The sequence below is a fragment of the Solenopsis invicta genome, chromosome 2 (assembly GCF_016802725.1).
Source record: "Solenopsis invicta isolate M01_SB chromosome 2, UNIL_Sinv_3.0, whole genome shotgun sequence".
In the NCBI taxonomy this organism is placed as follows: domain Eukaryota; kingdom Metazoa; phylum Arthropoda; class Insecta; order Hymenoptera; family Formicidae; genus Solenopsis; species Solenopsis invicta.
Window position 1 is genome coordinate 24,440,663 of NC_052665.1, and position 21,647 is coordinate 24,462,309.

The 21,647-nt window shown below is 36.3% G+C and overlaps 1 protein-coding gene across 7 annotated transcripts in view; it reads left to right on the plus strand.

Annotated features, from left to right (window-relative positions):
• Window positions 1-21,647, plus strand: part of LOC105201497 (Fanconi anemia group D2 protein homolog) — a 194,246-nt gene that overhangs the window by 32,360 nt on the left and 140,239 nt on the right. For 6 of the 7 annotated variants that reach the window (XM_039459785.1, XM_039459783.1, XM_039459782.1 and 3 more), the window contains one exon: window positions 17,087-17,446. The exons of the other annotated variant lie outside the window; for it this stretch is intronic. In XM_039459785.1, coding sequence (XP_039315719.1) covers window positions 17,087-17,446 — 360 coding nt within the window. The remainder of the gene's footprint in view (window positions 1-17,086; window positions 17,447-21,647) is intronic. 7 annotated transcript variants of the gene reach the window in all.

Sequence of the window (21,647 nt, forward strand, 5' to 3'; positions counted from 1 at the left end):
GATTTCAATCGGAAACTGCTTGTTGCGCAACTCACAATGATTCTGCAAGCTCCTCTTGCGTTTGACACGGATCTTCATTGAGTAATGCCTCCAATACTTTGTCTTCGAATTTTTTTTGGCTGTTTAGAGCGAGACTTGTTTTCAACGCTGAAATCACCATTCTTGAAACGTCGAAACTATTTTCTACATGATTTATCAGTTGGAGCATTGTCACTATAGATTTTTACCAGCATTTGATGCGCTTCAGCTGCACTTTTCTTCTAATTAAAGCAGAAAACTAAAACCTTCCGCAAATGCTGCTTAGTTAACACGAAAGTTGACATATTTAACACAGTAAAAAACAGGAGTTTTGTATGAAACTCAAAGCGATATGTACTGAATATTATTGACAGATATCTAACCTCTTTGAAACTACCGGAATCAGTTGTCACTATGGTACATTCATAACAGCTAGAGCCATCTTTTGGAAATGGACCGAACTAATTTGTACTTCCAATACTTTCTGAGTTATGAGGTCTGAAGGTTACAGCATACTGTAACTTAATGAAAAATAACTTTATTATAGTGTTTGGAAAAGTTGTTGACAATAGCTATTAGATTCTTAAAAATAGGGTTTTCCATTAAAAAAAATTGTTATGACCTTGATTTGATCTTGACGACACCACCCAAGATTAAACTGATAGGATCAATAAAGGGATCTTTTTAAACCTTACAACTTTTATCTGAAACATTTCTTTTGGAATGCTTTTTGAAATATTAAGGAGTTACTACATATTTTGGACCCTGTATATATGTATGTTATCAAAAGATTCCTTACAGTTTTGTTTGCACTTAGTTTTACACATAGTGCATTTCACATGTGACAATATTGCAAACAATGTATTGCGTATGCGACAGTATTGTACATACACATTGCGTTACTAGATAGCTTCGTAGGAGGTAGTAAGTAGCAAATGGATCTTATAACTGATTTTGAGAGTCAAAACCCCATAAGATTTATCCGTAATAGATTAGAATCTATTAATTCCAGAGCCAACAAACTTAAAGGGCAGTCAAAAGTTTTTATTTACACATCTCCGAGTCTACTAGACTACACCACTATTATTGGAAAACCGTGATATATACTCTCATAAACATTGAACAATTTTATGTAACGGTTTCAATGTCAATTTTGCTGTTTTGTGTTTATTATTCTAATAAGTAATAAAAAAGTACTTATTTATTCTTATGCTTTAAAAATAAAGTGAAATCCGAGTGGTCTTAGTGCGAAATGATAATGAAATGACGTCGAAATAATCAAATCGACATCGAATTTGATATTGAAATCATCGAATTGACATCAATTTGATGTACCATTTCTTACTGAAATCATTATATTTTACTTTACTTTCAAAGAACAAGAACAAGTAAGCATTTATTTAATACAAGTAAGCATTTATTTCTTATTAAGACAATAGTAAATACGAAACAACAAAATTAAAAGGCGTTAAAACCAGTACAAAGAATTTATTAATTCTTATGAGAGTAAACGTCACGTTTTTTAAATGATAGTAGCGCATTCTAGTAGACCTGGAAATCCGTGTACTGAAAATTCTTGACTGTTCTTTGAGTTTGTTGGCTCTGATTAGTCATTACAGGCATATTTTTTCTACCGGATGGATTTTTATGAGAATTTATATTTATGTTTTTTGAGTTGCTAATTACGAATCTAAAGCTAAATATTAAAAATGTTTGAAAATTTTCTTGGTTGATTATTTATAAATATGAGATTAAACGTAAAAAATTAAAAGTTATGTAAATAATATATTTAATTAAATTTTGATAAATTAAACATTTGTTCTATTTTTTATCAATTTTTTCTTTTTATAAAAATTATTGAAGAAAAATTTTTTAAATCAAAGGTTTTATTATTTGTACCTAATAAATCGTTTTCTAAAAACAATTTTTATTGTTTTTACATATTTTACATTAAAAAAAGGGGGCATGTAAAAAATTCTCAATAAATTATACATAAGGATAATTATTAATGGTTGTACCCACTTTTTACCATAGGAGTATGATTTGTACCGACGGACCGACACATATGTAATTTCTATTATTATATCAGAATTTATAAATGCTTCGGTCCGTTGGTGCAAATCGTGCTCCTATGGTAAAAAGTGGGTATATACAACCATTAATAAATCACCCTGTGTGTGTGCGTGCGCGTGCGCGCGTTTGTGTGTGTGTGTGTGTGTGTGTGTGTATAGCACAAGATTATAAAAAAATTATACAAATTATTTACAAAATGCTTCAGTAATCATGCAGTTCTTGAACACGAACAGATTGATTGCTGGAGACATTTTATCTTTGTTTCATATACAAGTAGAAAAGATAAGTGCTCCTTCTAAAAGTGCAATGAAATTTTTGTCTTATAAATACTTTAAAAATGCATTGAAAATGTGATTAAGTTTTTATATTGTTATTTTTCATATATTTAAAAAAAATTTGTAACAGAAAATTTTTTAAAATATATATTTTTTTGTTTTTATTATGTGCTCCTTTTTTTATTTTAGTCAGAGAATTTTTTTAAAAAGTGACCAGAAAAACCAAGAAAAGTCAGAATATTTTTTTCTGTTTCCTTAATAATCCTGAATTTGCAATAATATGATACACATGTATTTATTAGTTTAAAAGTCTCAGAACCTTGCATTTATGTAATTTGGCAAAATACATGGCAGAAAGATTTTACATAATAAAGTTTCAATAATGGTCGTAGAAATATTGAAAATGTAATGATACACAATGTAGACATTGAAACGTTTTTGCAACATAATTGAAATCTTTTGTGCTATGAGGGACAACAATATTGCACATACAATAATGCACACTAAGCATTGCATACACAATAATATTGCACACAGCGTATTATTCACACGACTATATTGCACATAGCGCTTTGGTTATACAACAATAACGCACACCTTAAATCAAACTTACACTCCGTTCACTGCAAGATTATACTTAGCGCGAACGAAAATTCGTTCGTTATGCATGTTCCTTCACAGGAAAACATTTTTTATTCCAATATAATTGAGTAATCAAACGAACTTGTGAAGTTCGATTTCAATTATGCTCTCTCGTCCGGATGGATAATTGTAGTAGCGTCCCGCTGCGTTATCTTCAACAGATTTTTAAAGAACAAACTTTTTGTTCTGAGGTGCGGCTCCTGTGCACCTCCGTGCGCTCTTGCGCCTCTTCATTAGTTTAAAGCACACAAATCTGACCTGAGGTTGTGGGTGGGAGGGAAAATCCATCCGGACGAGACAGCATAATTGAAATCGAACTTCACAAGTTCGTTTGATTACTCAATTATGCAACGTCTCGTCCGGATGGATAATTGTAGATTTTTAAAGCTCAGATTTGTGTATAGATAGGGAAAAATAAAAATAATTTATTAAGTTTTTTGTTTTTCCCTGAGACCGTGCTAGTCGACTTGTAGCTGTATTGTGTATAAGTTCATAAAGGTTACATATAGTTGCACATAGGTAACTGTATTACATATAACGATATTGATATAAACTAAACTTAAGCCGGGTTTCAACGAAATAAGGTGAACTAAATTAAACATCATTTTATCTGTCCCGTAGGAGAAGGGTTACTTAATTTAATATAAAGCATCATATTTGAAACTTAAGATCTATTCAGAATCGCTGACTGGAAAGAGGGGTCCTCAACTATAGGACGGTTATAAAAGCGTGCAAATATGTCAGATGAATTGCTCCAACCAGCCGTGCGTCTAATTTCTTCCAAACTAATACCCTTGCTAGCCGCAAGAGATGTCGAGGCATGGCGGGTGGAGTGGGCCGAAAAAATATCTATATTTATTCCCGCTGCACCCAGTTCCGATTTTACCCATCTGCCCAGCGTTTGAGAAGAAACCGCATTGTATGGGGCACGAAAGGAAATAAAGAGTGAGCCCTCGTTTCCCTGACGGAGATTCTCTGTGTATCTGAGATAAAATTTAACTAGGGATACTACACAAAGTTCTGGTTTATCCCAAAAGGGCTTAAACGAAAGTAACGGCTGAGATTTCCCAATCCCTGAGGTTTTAAGTCTGGCTGGAATTTTTATTATAAGAGAATCCGAAATAGAGATGCCAACTTCCCTGATAGTCTTTCTAGCGTCAAATCTTCATGCGGATATAACGTGGCTAAATAATCAATTACTGGGGATGGGTCCCAAATATAATCATAACGGGGACGTTGAGGTTTTAAGGCTGCGACACCCCTGAAATATCTCTTTACCAAGGGATGTGAGCCCAAATCATTCATTGAGATAAGAGATATCGCTGAGCGATATGAGTTCAAGGTGGCGTACGAACCCACCTCCTCGAAGGAATTCGACAAGAACTCTAGAAAGAATGAGACTGAAGGATTGAAGCAACAGCTTCTCTTCTGTTTGCAGAAATGCCACCATAATCTAATAGGTTTTGTATATTGAGCTAGTGTAGAACTAGAGATTGATGCTAAAGTTGCTGTTAATGCGGATGGCGGGATCCCTTTGTGCAAGAAGGCTTGCCGGATAATTTGGCGACTGCCAGGGAAATCCTTGTCCAGGCTGGATGAACCACCCTGAAAGGAGAAGATAACATCTCGGGATCTGGTTTGAACAGGATCGGATGACCGACCATGAGTTGATTAAGTAATGGGAACCATGGCTGGGCAGGCCACCACGGTACAACAACCACTCCCACGGCTTTATCCGTGATAATCTTGCGTAACATTCTTAATATTAGAATGAAAGGTGGGAATGCATAAAAGAATACGTCCGACCATTTTAGAGAAAAGGCATCCACTGCCTCAGCTAAAGGGTCTGGAAGCCAAGACACAAATCGATGGCATTTGCAATTAATTGATGTAGCAAACAGGTCAATATCGAAGGGTCCAAAGTGCTCCAAGATTATGTCAAAATATTTCTGCGCTAAAGTCCATTCTGTTTCTTGCGCTACCACTCTCGATTCCGCGTCTGCCTCCACGTTTTGTGAGGGAATGTATGAGGCATAAATAAACAAATCTCGTTCCGCACACCAATCCCATATTTCTCGTGTAAGGTTTGATAGTATAGGGAACTTAATCGAACCCATGCGATTAATGTATGCCAAGGCCGTGGAGTTGTCCACTCTTAAAAGCACACTGGCACCAAGTAAGTGTGATGCGAAGCATCTTAACGCGTGGAAAACCGCTAGGAGTTCCAAATGATTGATATGCAGTTTCTTTTGCTCCGTTGACCAAAAACCATGAGTGCGTTCCCCCTTGCAAGCAGCTCCCCATCCCGTCAGGGAAGCATCTGAGAAGATTTCAAGCTCAAAAATACCCGACCTAATATAATTTCGCTGCGATGTATCCGCGAAGATATCCTTCCACCATGATAGATCCTTCCTAAGAAAGGTCGGAAGGGACATCTGGGCCTCAAAATTACCCTCTGACGCTGTCAAAGCTAAGAACTTCTCTCTCTCTAAAGATTTAGTATGTAGAATGCCGTATTGGACAGCTGGACAGACTGCTACCAGGGAACCTATAAAGCTGGCCAAATCTCGAATACTACAGCGAGTTCTGCTTAGCATATCTAGGGTCCTTCGAAGAAGACTAGCTCTTTTGTCCGAGGGGATTGCTATTGCGAATAGATCCGTATCGAAATTAAGGCCTAGAAATCTGCAGATTTTTGCTGGTGTGAGAACACTTTTCTTCTTATTAATTATAAAGCCTAATGATGTTAAGAGATCCATTGTTGTAGAGACGTTCTGGATACACTGGTGGTAAGAAGGTGCGATGAGCAGGAAATCATCTAGATAAACCACGGAGAGAAACCCTTTCTCTCTAAGAATATGTAGCACCGGTTTTAATATTTTGGTAAATATATAAGGCGCTGAGGCTAGGCCAAAGGGTAGAACTCTAAATTGATAGCCCTGGATAGTTCCATTGTCCCTGGAACTGGAAACGTAAAAATCTCCTATCTTCTTGGTGAATAGGAACGAGGAAATAGGCGTCCTCTAGATCAATAGAGGCAAGGAAATCGCCCTGGGATAAAAGGCGAATAACTGTTTTCCAATTTTCTAACTTAAAGTGCGGAGCTATAACGTATCGGTTGAGATTTTTTAGATTGAGAATAAATCTCCATCCTCCCGAGGATTTTCTAATGACAAAGAATGGCGATAGGTAATCACCTTCGCACGGCTCTACCATCTCGATCGCCCCCTTATCAAGAAGACTAGCAACTTCTTGAGAGCAGATCTGTTTTTCTAGTTTAGAGAGATGAACAGAAGGTTTTCTCTCTGAGGGAAGTGGCTGTTGTGCAAATGGGAGTCTGTACCCTGCGACGGCTTGTAAAATTAACTGGTCTGAGGTGATTTCCTTCCACCGGGGAAGGTAGGCTGACAACCTGCCCGCTCTATTTACCTCCACACAGTTTAACGCCTCCTCGAATGGGACCTGGAGCGGTATGTTGATCGGCGGCGATCGCTTGTTACCCCTGTTCTCCTCCAAGCCGATCTCGAGCTCCTGACAGGGGCCCGGGAGTTTCCCGGTCTCGCTGAGGCTACCTGCGCTGGCTGTTTTAGCGGTTGTTGCACTCGTTTTGAGACTGTTAGCGACGCCTTAATAATGTCCCTCGAAGACTTTTCCATGGAGGCAACCTTTTTAATTTCCTCTCCAAAAGAGGCACCAAACAGGAAATCGTCCACCGGAATGGAGTCAATTGTAGCCTTGGCTGTTAGATTCAGAGTGGGTGCAATCTGAGCTCTCCTAGCGAGGGATAACCTGTAATGTAAATCTGCCAAGATTTGGGCTCCCTCGTTGACTTTAGCCACCGCTAACCGGGCCTCAGGACACAAGGATCTTTGCGTATCTGGTCTGAGGAAGTCAGAGATCGCTTCGCCCAATGCACATAAGGCCGCGCCCACCTGATTTTGATTCAAGTTGTTGTAATTGTCTCTCTTCACTATCGAGTTATTCTTAAGAGCCACCTTGCACTCTTGATTTAGCATGGGGGCTTTAAGAAAAGCCACTGCTTCGCCAGGGGCATATTTCTTTAGTAGAGGATCGCGCTGCTCTGCCGGGAGGCCCTTGCGCGCCAGGTCGCGCCAACGATGAGTCACTAGCTCATTCCACGGCGCTAACTCCTCTTGAACGAGGTCGGATCCAAATAACTCTTTAGTTAGAGGCTCTGCTGCTTCCTCTTCCACGTTAGTGGACGGTCCTTCCTCTAACCTAACTCGTTTGTGTGGTGTAGGGGATGAGGATCTGACAGATAAGTTACTTACTCCTGAAAGAGAGAAGGAAAATTTTACCTGGTGAGTAGAACTTGTTCTATCTTCCGATTGTCTGTATTTCTCGAAAACAGATCGGGAGAAAGAGGATGAGCAGAACTTTTGTTCTATCTTCCCATTGCCTGTACTTCTCGAATACAGATCGGGAGAAATAGGGTGAGCAGAACTTTTGTTCTATCTTCCCATTGCCTGTACTTCACGAATACAGATCGGGAGAAAGTGGATGTGTCGACCTGCCGTCTGTATTTTCCAAATACAGATCTAGCGTTTTGTACACACCTGAATACATCTGGTCCGCCGGTAATACTTGGCCTTCCGAGGAAGCCTGGGAGGCACCGGCCGAGACGGATCTTATAGATTCCGAGTCGCTGCATGACCCTAGATTATCCTGGATCTCAGTGGTTAGAATCGATGTCGAAGATCGAGGGCGGCCGGGCGATTTAACCTCTCTTTGAGACAATAGGCCAAGCACGCGTTCTACTTTATTCTCCAGGACTGTGAGACGATCGCGAGAGGAATTTCTCCTCCTCTTTTTCTCCATGCGACTCGATTTTCCCATCCTTGCAGGTTCCGACGATCCAAAACTGCAAGCAATTCTTAACTTCTGCCTGTCAAAGACACGCAACAGAAAACAAAGAAGAGGCGCAAGAGCGCACGGAGGTGCACAGGAGCCGCACCTCAGAACAAAAAGTTTGTTCTTTAAAAATCTGTTGAAGATAACGCAGCGGGACGCTACTACAATTATCCATCCGGACGAGACGTTGCATAATTGCCTTTTTACAGCGAATAGCATAAGAGCATCGACTTGGTATACCGATAGATATTGATTTCTAATTTTTAATTGTAAATCAAAATTAATATTTAAAATTAATATTCTGAAATAAAATTTTAACGTGGTCAATATCAATAAGGTTTATTTTTTGTTCTATATTTTTTAACTTGTAAAGTTTATTATGTTTCTTTTGTAATCTTTAATAATTTGTTCATAAAATTTTATTTTTTATATTATTGCTTTACATATTATTATTATTGTAATGTTCAGTTATAAAAACGATTTTTAATAAAAATATGTTTGTATTATGGATTTAATTATTTTGTAAATCATAAATACCTAGTTGTACATGGTTTGTCCGGAAAGTAATGAGAATAATTCTGGAACAATATTTTTATTGAAATTAGGTTTAAATATACTTACAAGGGGAGGGCTGGGTAACTCACCCTGGGATTTTGACTTCAATTTTTTTACTTATTCTGGAGACGAAAAAAAAGTTTACGTCTTCCGGCGTTTGATCCAATAAGTCTTAGTTTTAGAGAAATAAATTTGTGAAAATTGACCATATCCAAAGCGTACCGTGGTGCGCTATATGAGCCTTTCCGGTAACTGTTTTTTCAAACAGTGCAGTTGATTTTGTGAGTTAGGCTCTTGCTTCATAATTGTGAGATTCGGGTTTGCTCTCGGAGATGAGCAATAATTTTTTTTTAATAAGTGTTTTTATTTATTTTTATTTATTTTGATAATATTGGTATAGTATGCAAATTTTTGAAATAAAAAATTTAATTTAATATCACATTTTAAACATTAATTTAAATTTAATTTGAAGGGAACTTTAATTTCAATAATAATATTTGAAATAATAAATAAGTAATAATGATAACGTGGGTGTGAAATGAGCGAAGCGATTGGATTAGACGGATCTATTTATTCGTGCTGATACAAAGCGGCACATGCCATAGAAGAGAGTGTGTTCAGTAATGAATGTCTGAGTGTATGAACGAGTAAGTGTGTACGGTGGCGCTCAGTGCGCGCGAGTGCTGCTCTCCTGCTGTGAGAGCGGTAGCGCGAGATTTGACAAGCAAACCTCTTCAATCCCCCACTTTTGCGACGTTCAATCCAAGTTTATGCACTCCTCCTTGATGTGCAACCCGTCGTAGTGACTTCGTCATGATGTCCGCCGGATTCTCGTTCGATGCGATGTAAGACAATGTGATTGTCTTTTCGTCTAGTTTTTCGCATACGAAATGATGGGCAATATCGATATGCTTTGTATGCCCCTTCTCGACGCAGTTCTTCGAAAAGTCTATCGCCGCTCGGTTGTCGCATCGCAATTCACTGGTTTGAGGAAGTAGTTCTGACATACCCAGTTCGGTGATGAACATCTGGATCCAAATGGCTTCCTTCACTCCTGTAGATAATGCGACGTATTCCGTCTCCATGCTTGAAGTGGTGATACTCTTTTGTTTCGCCGATCTCCACTGGATCACGCTCTGGCCCAAGGCGACGACCGTTCCTGAGTACGAATGTCTATCGTCGAGGTCGCCTGCCCAGTCAGCGTCGCTGTAGATCTGAATTGCAGGTGCCTTCTCGGCACGGTATGATAGGGCGTAGTCTCTGGTTCCGCTCAGGTAGCGCAATATGTGCTTGGATTGATTCCAATGTAGTTGGCCAGGATCTGTGTTGTATGCGATAGCTTCGTTACTGCGTGCATGATGTCTGGTCGCGTATACAGCGCCAAGTGCATCAGCGATGAGTTGCCGGTATGGCACGTTGATCATCCTTGCCTTTTCGTCTGGTGACTTGGAGCTATCTTCTTTTGACAATTTTAGCCCGTGTTCGAGTGGTGTCGAGGCAGCTCGACATTTTTCCATATTGAACCTGGACAACAATGACTCGATGTATGCTCTCTGACTTAACTGTAGATCGCCAGATTCGTTTCGTTGAATTTTCACTCCTAGAGCGTATGTAATATTACCCAGATCTCTTGTCTCGTAGCCATTCTTTATTAGTTGCACTGCTTCTAGTAACGGAGCCTTCTTTCGGGAGAATATAAAAATGTCATCGACATAAATTACCAGTATTGTCCAGCGCCCCTTGCAGTATACACAGCTTGCAGAACGTAGTCTTTTAAATCCATTTTCGATAAGGAAATTGTTGATCTCAGTATTCCAGCTTCTTCTGACTGTTTCAATCCGTAGATTGGTCGTTTGAGTTTGACTACCTTTCCTTCTTCAACTTTGTATAGGGGTGGCACCTTCATGTACAGCTCTTCGTCTAGTCTTCCGTTCAAGTAGGCGCACTTTATGTCTATGTGGCGAGTGTACCATGAAAAATTTGCTGTTGCAGCTAACATGAAGCGTATAATTGAGAAGTTAGCAACGGGTGCGTATGTTTCGTGATAGTCGACACCTTTCTCCTGTGAGAACCCTTGCGCTACTAACCTTGCTTTAAATCTACATATCTTGCCATCGGAGTCCGTCTTGAGCTTGAAAGTCCATCTGCATCCTATGCATCGTTTACCTCGTGGTAGTTCTGTCACTTCCCAAGTTCCTTGTTTTTCTAGACTCTTGATTTCTTCGCGGATGGCTCGCTTCCACTCTGTAGCCTGTGGTGAGGCAAGTGCGTCGTTTAGATCACGAGGCTCGACAACTTCGACATGATGAATCTCTACCTCGCTATTATCCTCTGTGTCGCACGTACTTTGGTCATTTGTATTGGATTTAGGCTTCCCTTTTCTGCCGTATGGGTTTCTTATTACCTTCTTCTTCTTTGGTCTGCCAACTTTCCTTGGAGGTTCATCGGTTTCCCCCACTATCCGACATGCTTTAGTCTGGCTTATTGCTTTCTTCGTTGGACTTTCCTCACTATTTTCCGAGTCGTCTTCTGGGGATGACGAAGATTCTTCTTTCTTCGTACTTGATCGGCTGTGTCGACGCGTTGTCGTCGGTTCTGGTTCCGATTCGCTGTCGCTCTCTGTCCAAGTGTTGTTGTATCTGTACCTGTGTAGCGTGTTATTTCTGTAGAGCCATTCGTAGCCTATTTTATCTTCAGCGAAACGTACGTGTTTCGTTGTGATCACGTCTGATTTATCTGGACACCAAAGACGGTATCCCTTGGTTTGCGATGCATAACCAACTAGGAAACATTCTGTTGCTCTGTCGTCGAGTTTCTTTCGACCTTGTCTTGGTAAGTTTGCGTATGCTAGACATCCATACACTTTGAGATGTTGAACGCTAGGCGTTCGTCCTGTCCAAATGGCGAGTGGCACGTCTCCCTTGATTGACGAATGTCCGACTCTGTCTCGAATGTAAGCGGCTGTCACGACAGCTTCCGCCCAGAACCTTTGGGGGAGCTTTGCAGATTTCAACATTGATCTCACCAGATCCATAAGCGTTCTATTAATTCGCTCGGCGATCCCATTCATCTGAGGAGTTTCTACGTTGGATCTTTCGTGTTTTATGCCTGTGTCCTCAAAGAAATCTGTAAGTTGTCTGTTGCAGTACTCGAGTCCGTTATCTGTTCGGAATCTCTTTACCTTTTTTCCTTTCTCACGCTCCACTCTAGCTATGTATTTCTTGACGCAGTCTGTGACCTCATCCTTGGATTGTATACACATGAGGTCGTTTTCCTCGAGTAATCATCGGTGAAGGTGATAAAGTATCTGTTGCCGCTCCAAGACTTGACGGGCATCGGACCACAGAGATCCGAGTGTATCAGTTCGCATACGTCGTTGCTTTGTCTCCTTTTAATCTTTTTACAAGGACTCTTCGTTGATTTTCCAATGTAACACGCGTCGCATTTGTATTTATCCATTTTGGTATCGTTCAGACCTCTCACTCTATTGTGTGTAGCGAGTTCTTCGATTGCTCTGTTATTTACATGGCAGAATCGACGATGCCATATGCTGCTGTCTTTGACTGAAGCAAAGTTTGTTTCGGCTGGAGCCTCAGTTTTCAAATCGACTTCAGCTCGGACGACGTACAGGTCGTTCTTTCTATAGGCTTCGCACATTATTTTTCCTGTATGTGTGTTGCGTATTCTCACTTTGCCATCTTTTATTGTGAGCTCCTTCCCTTTTCTTTCAATCTGTGAAACAGACATTAAATTTTTTCTAATGTGCGGAACGTAGTAAACATTGCGTAGTACTATAGCTTTCTGTGCATTGCCGACGAATGTCTTCAATACGATGTCGCCTTTGCCCTTCGCGCATAGTTGAGTGCCCTTTTGCTTCTCGGGATTCGCTGCGGTGTTGATGGTCTCTCCTTCTATCTCATGGAAGTTCTGAAACCAGCCTTTCCGTTTGCACACGTGATGTGTACATCCGCTGTCCAACAACCAGCTTTCTTCAACGTCGAGGTTGTTCAGAGACACTAAAAATGCATCAAGATTCTTTTTACTTTTGTTGCCTCGTTGGGCTTGTTTGTTACCTGTTTTTGATCGGCAATTTCTTGCGTAATGGCCTGGCTTCTTGCAATTGAAGCAGGTTGCCGTCTTTTCTGCTGCAGACGCGTTCGATGTCTTGTCGCTTTTAGTACCTTTCGATCCTTTGTTTATTTGTAATGCTTCCATCGCTTCTGCGGAGGTATCGTCGTTGCGTGACTTTCGTCTGTCGTGCTCGGCTAGTAAGACTCTTATTACCTCAACAGATGTGAATCTGTCATCGGGCAGACTCGCTAGTGCCATATTTAAATTTTCGTATGTATCGGACAGGCCGGCGAGTACAGCGTACGCGAGGTCTTCATCTTTTACCTCTGCACCCGCCTGTTTGAGGTTAGCCGCCGCAATCTTAGTTCTGGCTACGTATGATGACATCGTTTCATCGTCTTTCATTTTAATGTGATAAAATTCTTTCTTTAACTGCATTATGCGAATTCTATTTATAGGTTGATGTACCTGTTCTAGCGATGACCACGCCTCGTAGGCGTTGTTGCAGTCCTCGATGTGTATCTGTTGGTTCGGCTCTATGTGCAGTCCGATAGCAGCCATGGCTTTGTCATCGTTGGTGCGAAAGACTTTTCTTTCCGCCTCGGTGGCATTCTCGTTCAGCGCAACGATGCCTAAAACGTAATCTAGAAGGCCTTTACCTCTCAAGTACCACTTCATTTCTGTTTTCCACGTTCTATAATTGCAATCCGATAGCTTCGTTATACGGGTCTCGGTCTTTGCTTCGTGGGTGGGCATGTTGAGGTTATGTTCTTGTCGGGCGATCGTCTACGCGCGAATGCTATGAATCTATATCTTCTCGTGTGCCGGACTGGCGCTTGCACGATTCGCTTCCTATTTCTTACGTACCTGGGCCCATAACCATGATAACGTGGGTGTGAAATGAGCGAAGCGATTGGATTAGACGGATCTATTTATTCGTGCTGATACAAAGCGGCACATGCCATAGAAGAGAGTGTGTTCAGTAATGAATGTCTGAGTGTATGAACGAGTAAGTGTGTACGGTGGCGCTCAGTGCGCGCGAGTGCTGCTCTCCTGCTGTGAGAGCGGTAGCGCGAGATTTGACAAGCAAACCTCTTCAAATAATAATAATAATAATAATAATAATAATATATAAGTCATTTGTAATGAAAAAATAAATGTATATGTGACACTTTTTCATTTATTCATTGTGCAAACAGTAGAAAATTTATATGCTTTAAATGTTTTTATGATGTTTATCATTCAAGTAATTGTTTTGCATCGAAATAATTTAATTTTATAATAAATCAGCAATACTTAAATAATTGAATTTTGTAACAAAAATATTCACATTTACATTTAGATGTTTGTTTATTCTTCTTCTTCTACGATTAATTATTTTAAAAACTAGAAATTTAAAATACTGGTAATATTATTTCCAATTAAATTTTAAATTTAAACAATTTGAAAATTTAGATACGTTGTTTTTGTATGTAATCTATTACAAATAACTTATATATTATTATTATTACTTATTTATTATTTCAAATATTATTACTTAAATTAAAATTTTCTTTAAATTAAATTAATGATATCAAATTAAATTTTCTATTTAAAAAATTTACATACTATTATATCAATATTATAAAAAAAAATAAACAAATAAAAATACTTATTAAAAAAACTTATTGCTCATCTCCGGAAGCGAACCCGGATCTCACGATTATGAAGCAAGCACCTAACTTACAAAGCCAATTGCACTGTTTGGAAGAACAGTTACCGGGAAGGCTTATATGTCGTGCCACGGTGTGCTTTGGATATGATCAATTTTCACAAATTTATTTCTCCGAAACTAAGGCCTATTCGATCAAAAGCCGGGAGACGTAAACTTTTTTTTTATTTCCAAAATAAGTAAAAAAATTGGGGTCGAAATCCCAGTGTAAGTTACCTAGTCCTTACCTTGTTAGTAGTTTTTAAAATAGTTCCCTAGAGAGTCCATACACTGCGTCCAACGTTGCTACCACTCTCTATAACAGTGCTGGAATTCTTCAACGAAGACACTGTTCAAAGTTCTCGTCACAGCCGGACATTTTCCTTGGTTTCAAAATTGTTTTCTTTTAGGTAAGATTTGATGCGAAGGAACAGAAAGAATTAGCACGGGGCCATATGTGGGTTGCAGGGTAGTTGTGGAAGCGTTGAAATGTTCTTTGTAGTCAAAAACTCTTTCACCAGTAACGCAGTGTGGCTTGACGCGTTGTCGTGACGAAGGATCCAGGTGTGCTGGATTTCTGAGCGGACGCGCGCGATTTTTTTTTCTTAAACGATGGAGTACCTGGACGCAAAATGCTGCGTTTACTGTTTGTCCGATTGGTACAAACTCCTTGTGGACTCCTCTGCGGCTGTGACAAGAACTTTGAATAGTGTCTCCGTTGAAGAATTCCAGCGCTGTTAGGGAGAGTGGCAGTAACGTTGGACGTGGTGTATAGACTTTCAAGGGGGACTACTTTGAAAACTACTAAGTTTATTTGAACCTGATTTTAATAAAAGTATTTTCTTCAGAATTATTTTTATTACTTTCCGGACAAACCATGTATAATTTAAATTATTAAAATTGCGACTTAATTACACTGAAATGTAGAAATTATTTTACTTATTTAGTTTTTAACAATAAGCGCGAGCTCGAGCGTGTCATATATTTAAATACATGGTACTGACAAGGAGTGGGCAAGAACTGTAAAATGCCAAACGAGATGAATCGTAGCTCATTTAAAAGAGGGGAACAAGTATATTAAAAGTGTAAAAGCGTGAATGGGCCTTACGTTTTAAGAAAATTGCAATTAAAGTTTAACATTAGGACATTTGTACGTTAAGTACTAGAATCTTGAACTACTATTCAAGAGAGCATCATGGCTGAGAAGGCTAAGTGCTAGTGTTACATTTTTCGCTCCGTGGCGGACCGGGTTCGAATTTCTATAGCTTCAAATTTTTTTAAATTTTTATTTAAACCGTTTGATAAACCTTTTGCTATTATATTTTACAATTGTATTATCTTGAGTATTTTTTAAATTAATTAATAATAATGTACTTATATATACTAATATATTTAAGCAACTTTTTATTAATAAAAAATTAATAAAATTATTTAATAAATTATTTATTATAATAAAATTATTTATAAAGATTAATAATTAGGTCTTAATGAGCAGATTTATTCTGAAAAATAATACATTTTGAGAGTTTTTATAATATTATAAATTATAAGACGTAAATTATAAGATGTTATAAATTTATAAAATGTTATAAATTAAAGTGTATCATTTTTTGGAATAAATATGCTCGTTAAGACCTAATTATTAATCTTTATAAATAATTTTATTATAATAAATAATTTTATTAATTTTTTATTAATAAAAGGTAGCTTAATTTTATTATTATATGCAAGTACATTATTATTAATTAATTAATACTATTAATTAATTTCAAAAATAGTAAAGATAATGTAATTGTAAAATGTAATAGCAAAAGGTTTAAAAATAAAGTAAAAAAAATTTGATACTGCGGAGATTTGAACCCGGTCTGCAACGAAAGAAAAAAATGTAACGCTAGAACTTAGTCTTCTCAGCCACGACGCTCTCTTGCATAGTGGTTCATGATTCTAGTACTTAACGTACAAACGTCCAAATGTTAAACTCTTTAATTGCAATTTTCTTAAAAAGTAAGGCCCATTCACACTAACCCTTTTACACTTTTAATATATTTGTTCTCCCCTTTTGAATAAGCTATGATTTATCTCATTTGGCCTTTTTACAGTTCTTGCCTATTCCTTGTGAGTATTGCGTTACGCTCTTCCCACTATACTGTCTGTATGCGCAGACTTGAGTATAATTTTGCAGTAAATTGAGTATAATTTGTTTCAAATTTGGACAGCGTCAATTGGAACGTAGTCAATATCAATGTAGTCAATCACGACAAAAATTAGGTGTAAGTTTTGTTAGATTTTTTGTATGTACTTTATAACACGAAGTGAAATTTCACATGGATTTATAATTTTTGCGTAGTAAAATGTGTTATTTTTGTTTTTATCGACATTGGAGATAAAGCTCATTCTAAATAATTACAATACTTTTTCTTTTCTTATTATTATTTTATTAATGTGATCATTAATAATATGTATACAAAATATTAATATAGTTTCTTTGCATATGTGATTGTGTGTGCAAGGCGCTGTGTGCAATCTTGTATATACAATGCGTTGTATTCAATATTGTCACATGTGCAATGCGCTGCATGTAATATTGTCGCGTATGTATTGCGCTGTATGCAATAATGTACATAAACGAAGCTATAGGCAATCGTTTTTTAGGCAAACGGGAGATCTTCCAATTAAAATATAAATTATTTTTCAAAAACATTTTAAACTTATATATAATGCCAATAATATACCAACACACATACAGAAAATAATATGGATAAAACAAATTCCAGGTGAATCTGGAAAAGAAAGAATTGCCTAATTACTTTTGACTAAGGCAGTATGTTTTAATTGCGATGTTAAAAAGAATTATATTTAAATGTATACATTTTATTTATTTTTAATATAGAGATTCTTTAGAGGAAATACCCTGGGCTACATTACTATTACACCAACTTCGTTTTTTGGATATTACAACTAACGTCGATGTATTAACTACAAGTATACAACAACTATTAGAAACGTGTCCACTATGGTTTCAACATGAGTTCATCTTATTTTTGCCTGACATTTTGTCAGATGCTCAGCATCAGATTATTGCTGAAGTTTTAACAAAAATGTTGGAGGAAAATTGCGAATTGACAAATGTAATTTTGAATTGTATTGCCAGTTTTAATCTTGGCAAGAAGTACTTGGAAGAATATAAAATTAAAGTACTACATTTGTTGAAAACGAACATGAAGATAGAACTTATACCAATTGTAATCAGGTACATTTATATTCAAACGTTGCGCTGATTTTTTAGGAAGTTTTTAGGAATTTTTTTTAGGAAAATGAAAAAATAATAAAAAACAAAAAAGTAATTTTCATAAACATTTATGAAAATTACTTTTTTGTTTTTTATTTATTATTTTTTGTATATTAATTGCCAATTTTTAAAATAAAAAAATAGAATAATAATATATTAACAGATTATTAGATCTATTTAACTTCTGCACGATTCATTATCGTGCAGACTATAATTCTGGGTGACTACAATTCTGGAACTAGTACATTGAAATTAAAAACTGAAATGTCATTTTAATAAAAACCTTTATCAATTAATTAAGTTTTAATGGGTTAATAAGAGTAACTGCGGTTATTGATGCGTAGAAATAATAACAATTTTATTGCCTTCATATGAAGAAATCCTGCGTTTTTTTATGTAAAGATTATAAAATTGTTATTATTTATACGCTTTTTTGTTAGCCCATTAAAACTTAATTGACAATTTTGAGAATACTATTTTTTGATGTTTTTTATTATTGCATTTCAAAACACTTGTGATTTTCATTAAACATTATCTTAACTTAATTTGTTATTCAAAGTGGTTAATACATCCGCCCTGAAACGTTAAGATTTGATTCTTGACTAAAGTGTCATTTTTTGCAACAAATTTTTTACAGTATTTGAGAGAAAAAGGTAATAGATGTTTAATACACATCCTTATTATTAAAATGATTAATGAACATTTGTGCCAATATCACTCAAAAATTAGATTTGCTTGGTGGTGATACTCCCATATCCGCTAGTGAAAGAAAACTTTTGATTGCGTCTGTCCATTTGGTTAATAAACTGCACGAATACGAAAGAAATGAATACAGATAGACACAGACTAATGTAGCTCAATGCTTACTAGCCAGATGCTCACTGGCCCCCTCTAGTCATCTTTGTATGCCAAAATAAAAAATTTTCTTACAGCTTTATTTTCTAAATTAAACGGTAAAAAATTATGACATTAGTAATTATTTAGATTAGGGGACATTGCGCTGATGACCTTGACATATGTTATAAAAATAAGGACATTGATCAATTTTCCTTTATAAATTAATCGGCGGTCTTTTATATTTTTTGAGATATACTTACATGAAACTCATTTTCAAAATTTTATTATATGACATCTTGTATATGATAGGTAGGTCTATGATTGCACTATTCTACATGGGTTTGCAACTTTTTACGCGAGGTCCACTCTTTTCCTCTTGTAAATGCATTATTTGTCAAGTTATTAAAAAAGGTCAATAAAGAGCATTCATATATCTAAATATACATATTTTTAAATATATAATTACAACTTAAACTTTACGCAACACTATGAAAGTTTCAGGCTTACTTGCCCCTTTTTAACATGTAAAATTAGTAGTCTAATGACGTAATGTGTGATTAAAAATAAAATACAAGATAATTAATAAATCAAAAGACAAGAGTTAAAATATAAGAACATCTTAGAAAGATACGATATAAATCGTTTACAAAGACGCAATTAATTATGAAAAAGCGTTATCATCCAATTATTGTTGTCCATCTGATTATTCCTGGAATAGTAAATATTAAGAGTAATATCCTGAGCAACGTGGTTCTAATACATCTTTCGGTTAATAACGTGTGACATTCTATTAATAACGTGTGATCTGAATATGTTTCAAGCAAATTACATCTATTCGTTGATAATGGCAAAATCGTGAATAAATGGACAAATTACATTTGTAGCCATCGTTTAAAATTAAATAGACGTGTCAATAACGTGTTAATAATGTTAAATTAAAAAATTAAGATTTACACATTATGATTTGTACTTACATATAATTAAACATAATTTTAATTAATGTTAAACTTTAATTAAAGATTTCAATTTTGACAAGATAAATTACAGACAATTTGTTTCCGTGATGAGATTCAAGAAACTGTTATTTCAAATGTCTTTTTCGTTGTTTTGCATTTAGTAATATTTATGTTGTTGATATTAGGGAAGAGTTATTTATGGTATTACAAGTTTAATGCTCCTATTATGCTAACTTTTCGAGGATATTGAAATATAATTTATCAAGTAACTTTATCTTTCATGAGATTTATGTTATTCTTTTGTTCTTTAATATGTACTATTTCGGAAACAAGTTGTTTTTGATAATTAATTTCTTTATTTAAAATAATTACGTGTTCCGAATTGAAATTATGGTTACATTAAATAATATCATCAGAGACAATTAAACGTTAAGGTTTAATTTAATGTTATTTTGATGTTTTTTTAATGTTTTTTAACTCTAGTTTTAAATTATCTATTAGACTGGCCGATATACAAAGCGTCGCAATTTTTACATGCTTGTCTATAAATAATGTTGTTCTCAGTGTACGGAATGTTATCTTTGTGCACGGTTACAGTATAAAAAAAATTTTTATTCTGTTACGAAATACTTTTCAAGCCATTCAACTTTCATTCAGAACATTTTTTTTATCTCTTATAGTTTCGACGGTATACGCTTTGAAAGAAAAAAACCGATTTTCTTCAGAGATATTTTACCCTTAAGAGTGCGTTAAGGCACATATAAAAAAATACGTGTCCTTTATTTTTATCTGTACTGTACATTATATGTTATACGAAGGGTCCGTAAATTAATAGCGATTTCGGCTGGGGCACATTGGTGTGCCACTTTATCGGTGGCACACAAACTGGCCCCGACTATTTTCTCAGGTCCACTTTGTGTACACCCAATATGCATTTGTGAGGTGTATCGAGCCCAGACGAACACACTGAGAGACTGCATTATTTGACTAGCCAAACACAAAAGCTGCACCGACACCTGAAATGTGCAACCGGTGTGCCCTAGCCGAAATCGCTATAAGATCTCCAACGACGCCGCGTCTTACGAACAGCGCTAGGCGAAATCTGACAATACGATCGTGTTCCTTGGTTTCCTCATAAAATGCTGCTTGGTAGAGCTTGCTCGGACGCTCAGTTTTGGCACAGCAACCGTTTACGATAAAATGCGAACTTTGTTCCATAAAATTTTTAAACTTTAAGGAGTAACACCACTGTACAACCTCCAAAAAAGGCCAATTTTTGATTATTTTTTACGGGAGAACAAAAACGGTAACGCGTCCGTTTTAAGTATCTTATTTTACATACTTTGAAGTATTAAAAAAATTTTTTTTGTATTTTTTTATTACTAAATGGGGGTGACAAAGTTTGACAACGATGACTACTTGTTTTGGAAGGTGCCTTACTGCCGCACCAAAATCTGCTATAATTCTTGCTCTAGAACAAAAAACCAATTTTTTTTGTAAAAATGACAAGTTTGAAGAAAAATATTCATTTTTTTGCGAAAAATTTTGCAGAAAATTGTTTATAAAAAAAAAGTTTACAACGTAACGTAAAATCCATACGTACTTCGCTGACAAATGTATTTTATAAATTGCAGTTAAAATTTCAAGTAAATCGCTCAAGATTTATGGAAGCTATGAGTACGGCAAGCTGAAAAAAAGTGATTTCGAGAAAAACGCGTTTAAAGTTTTATGTAACAATCAGAGATAGAAATTTTTTCTTTAATCTGTGATGCCTGCACTATACAAATTTTTTTTTTTAATCTGCGATGCCTGGTTTTTTTTATTGATGTTCTCTTCTTTCTGATTCCTCTTGGCTGATTTTAAAGATAATTGAGTCTGTTTTGCAGCATCTGTCAGCAAGCGTTTTAAATATTTGATGCGCCGCGTTTCAGTCTCGAGGCAGTAATTGTAGTACTTCGGTCCAATTATCATGCCTAACTTTTCCAACTATTCTGATAAGCTCGTATGCAATTTAACAATTAGTTGAAAGGGCCAGTAAGACAAGCAAAAAGGTGTGGATGTTCGTATAACTTATAATACTTATTTATTAGTATTTCGACAAACGTTTTGACTCTACGGAGTCTTTTTCAGTGTGTGTGTATTTTTACATTACAGACGCAAAGCGCAAACAAATTTTCAAAACGGCCTTTTAAATACAGTAGTTTGGGATTTAAAGCCCATGGTCCGAAACTTCTATTCTTGCTTTGTCGATTTCCAGTCCGCGAAACAAATCGTGTCGAAAATTCGGTCTACATATCGCTTCTTGTTATACGACTCGTGCAAGTTAATCGATCTCCGACCAATGATACTTTAAAAATATAACAAAATAA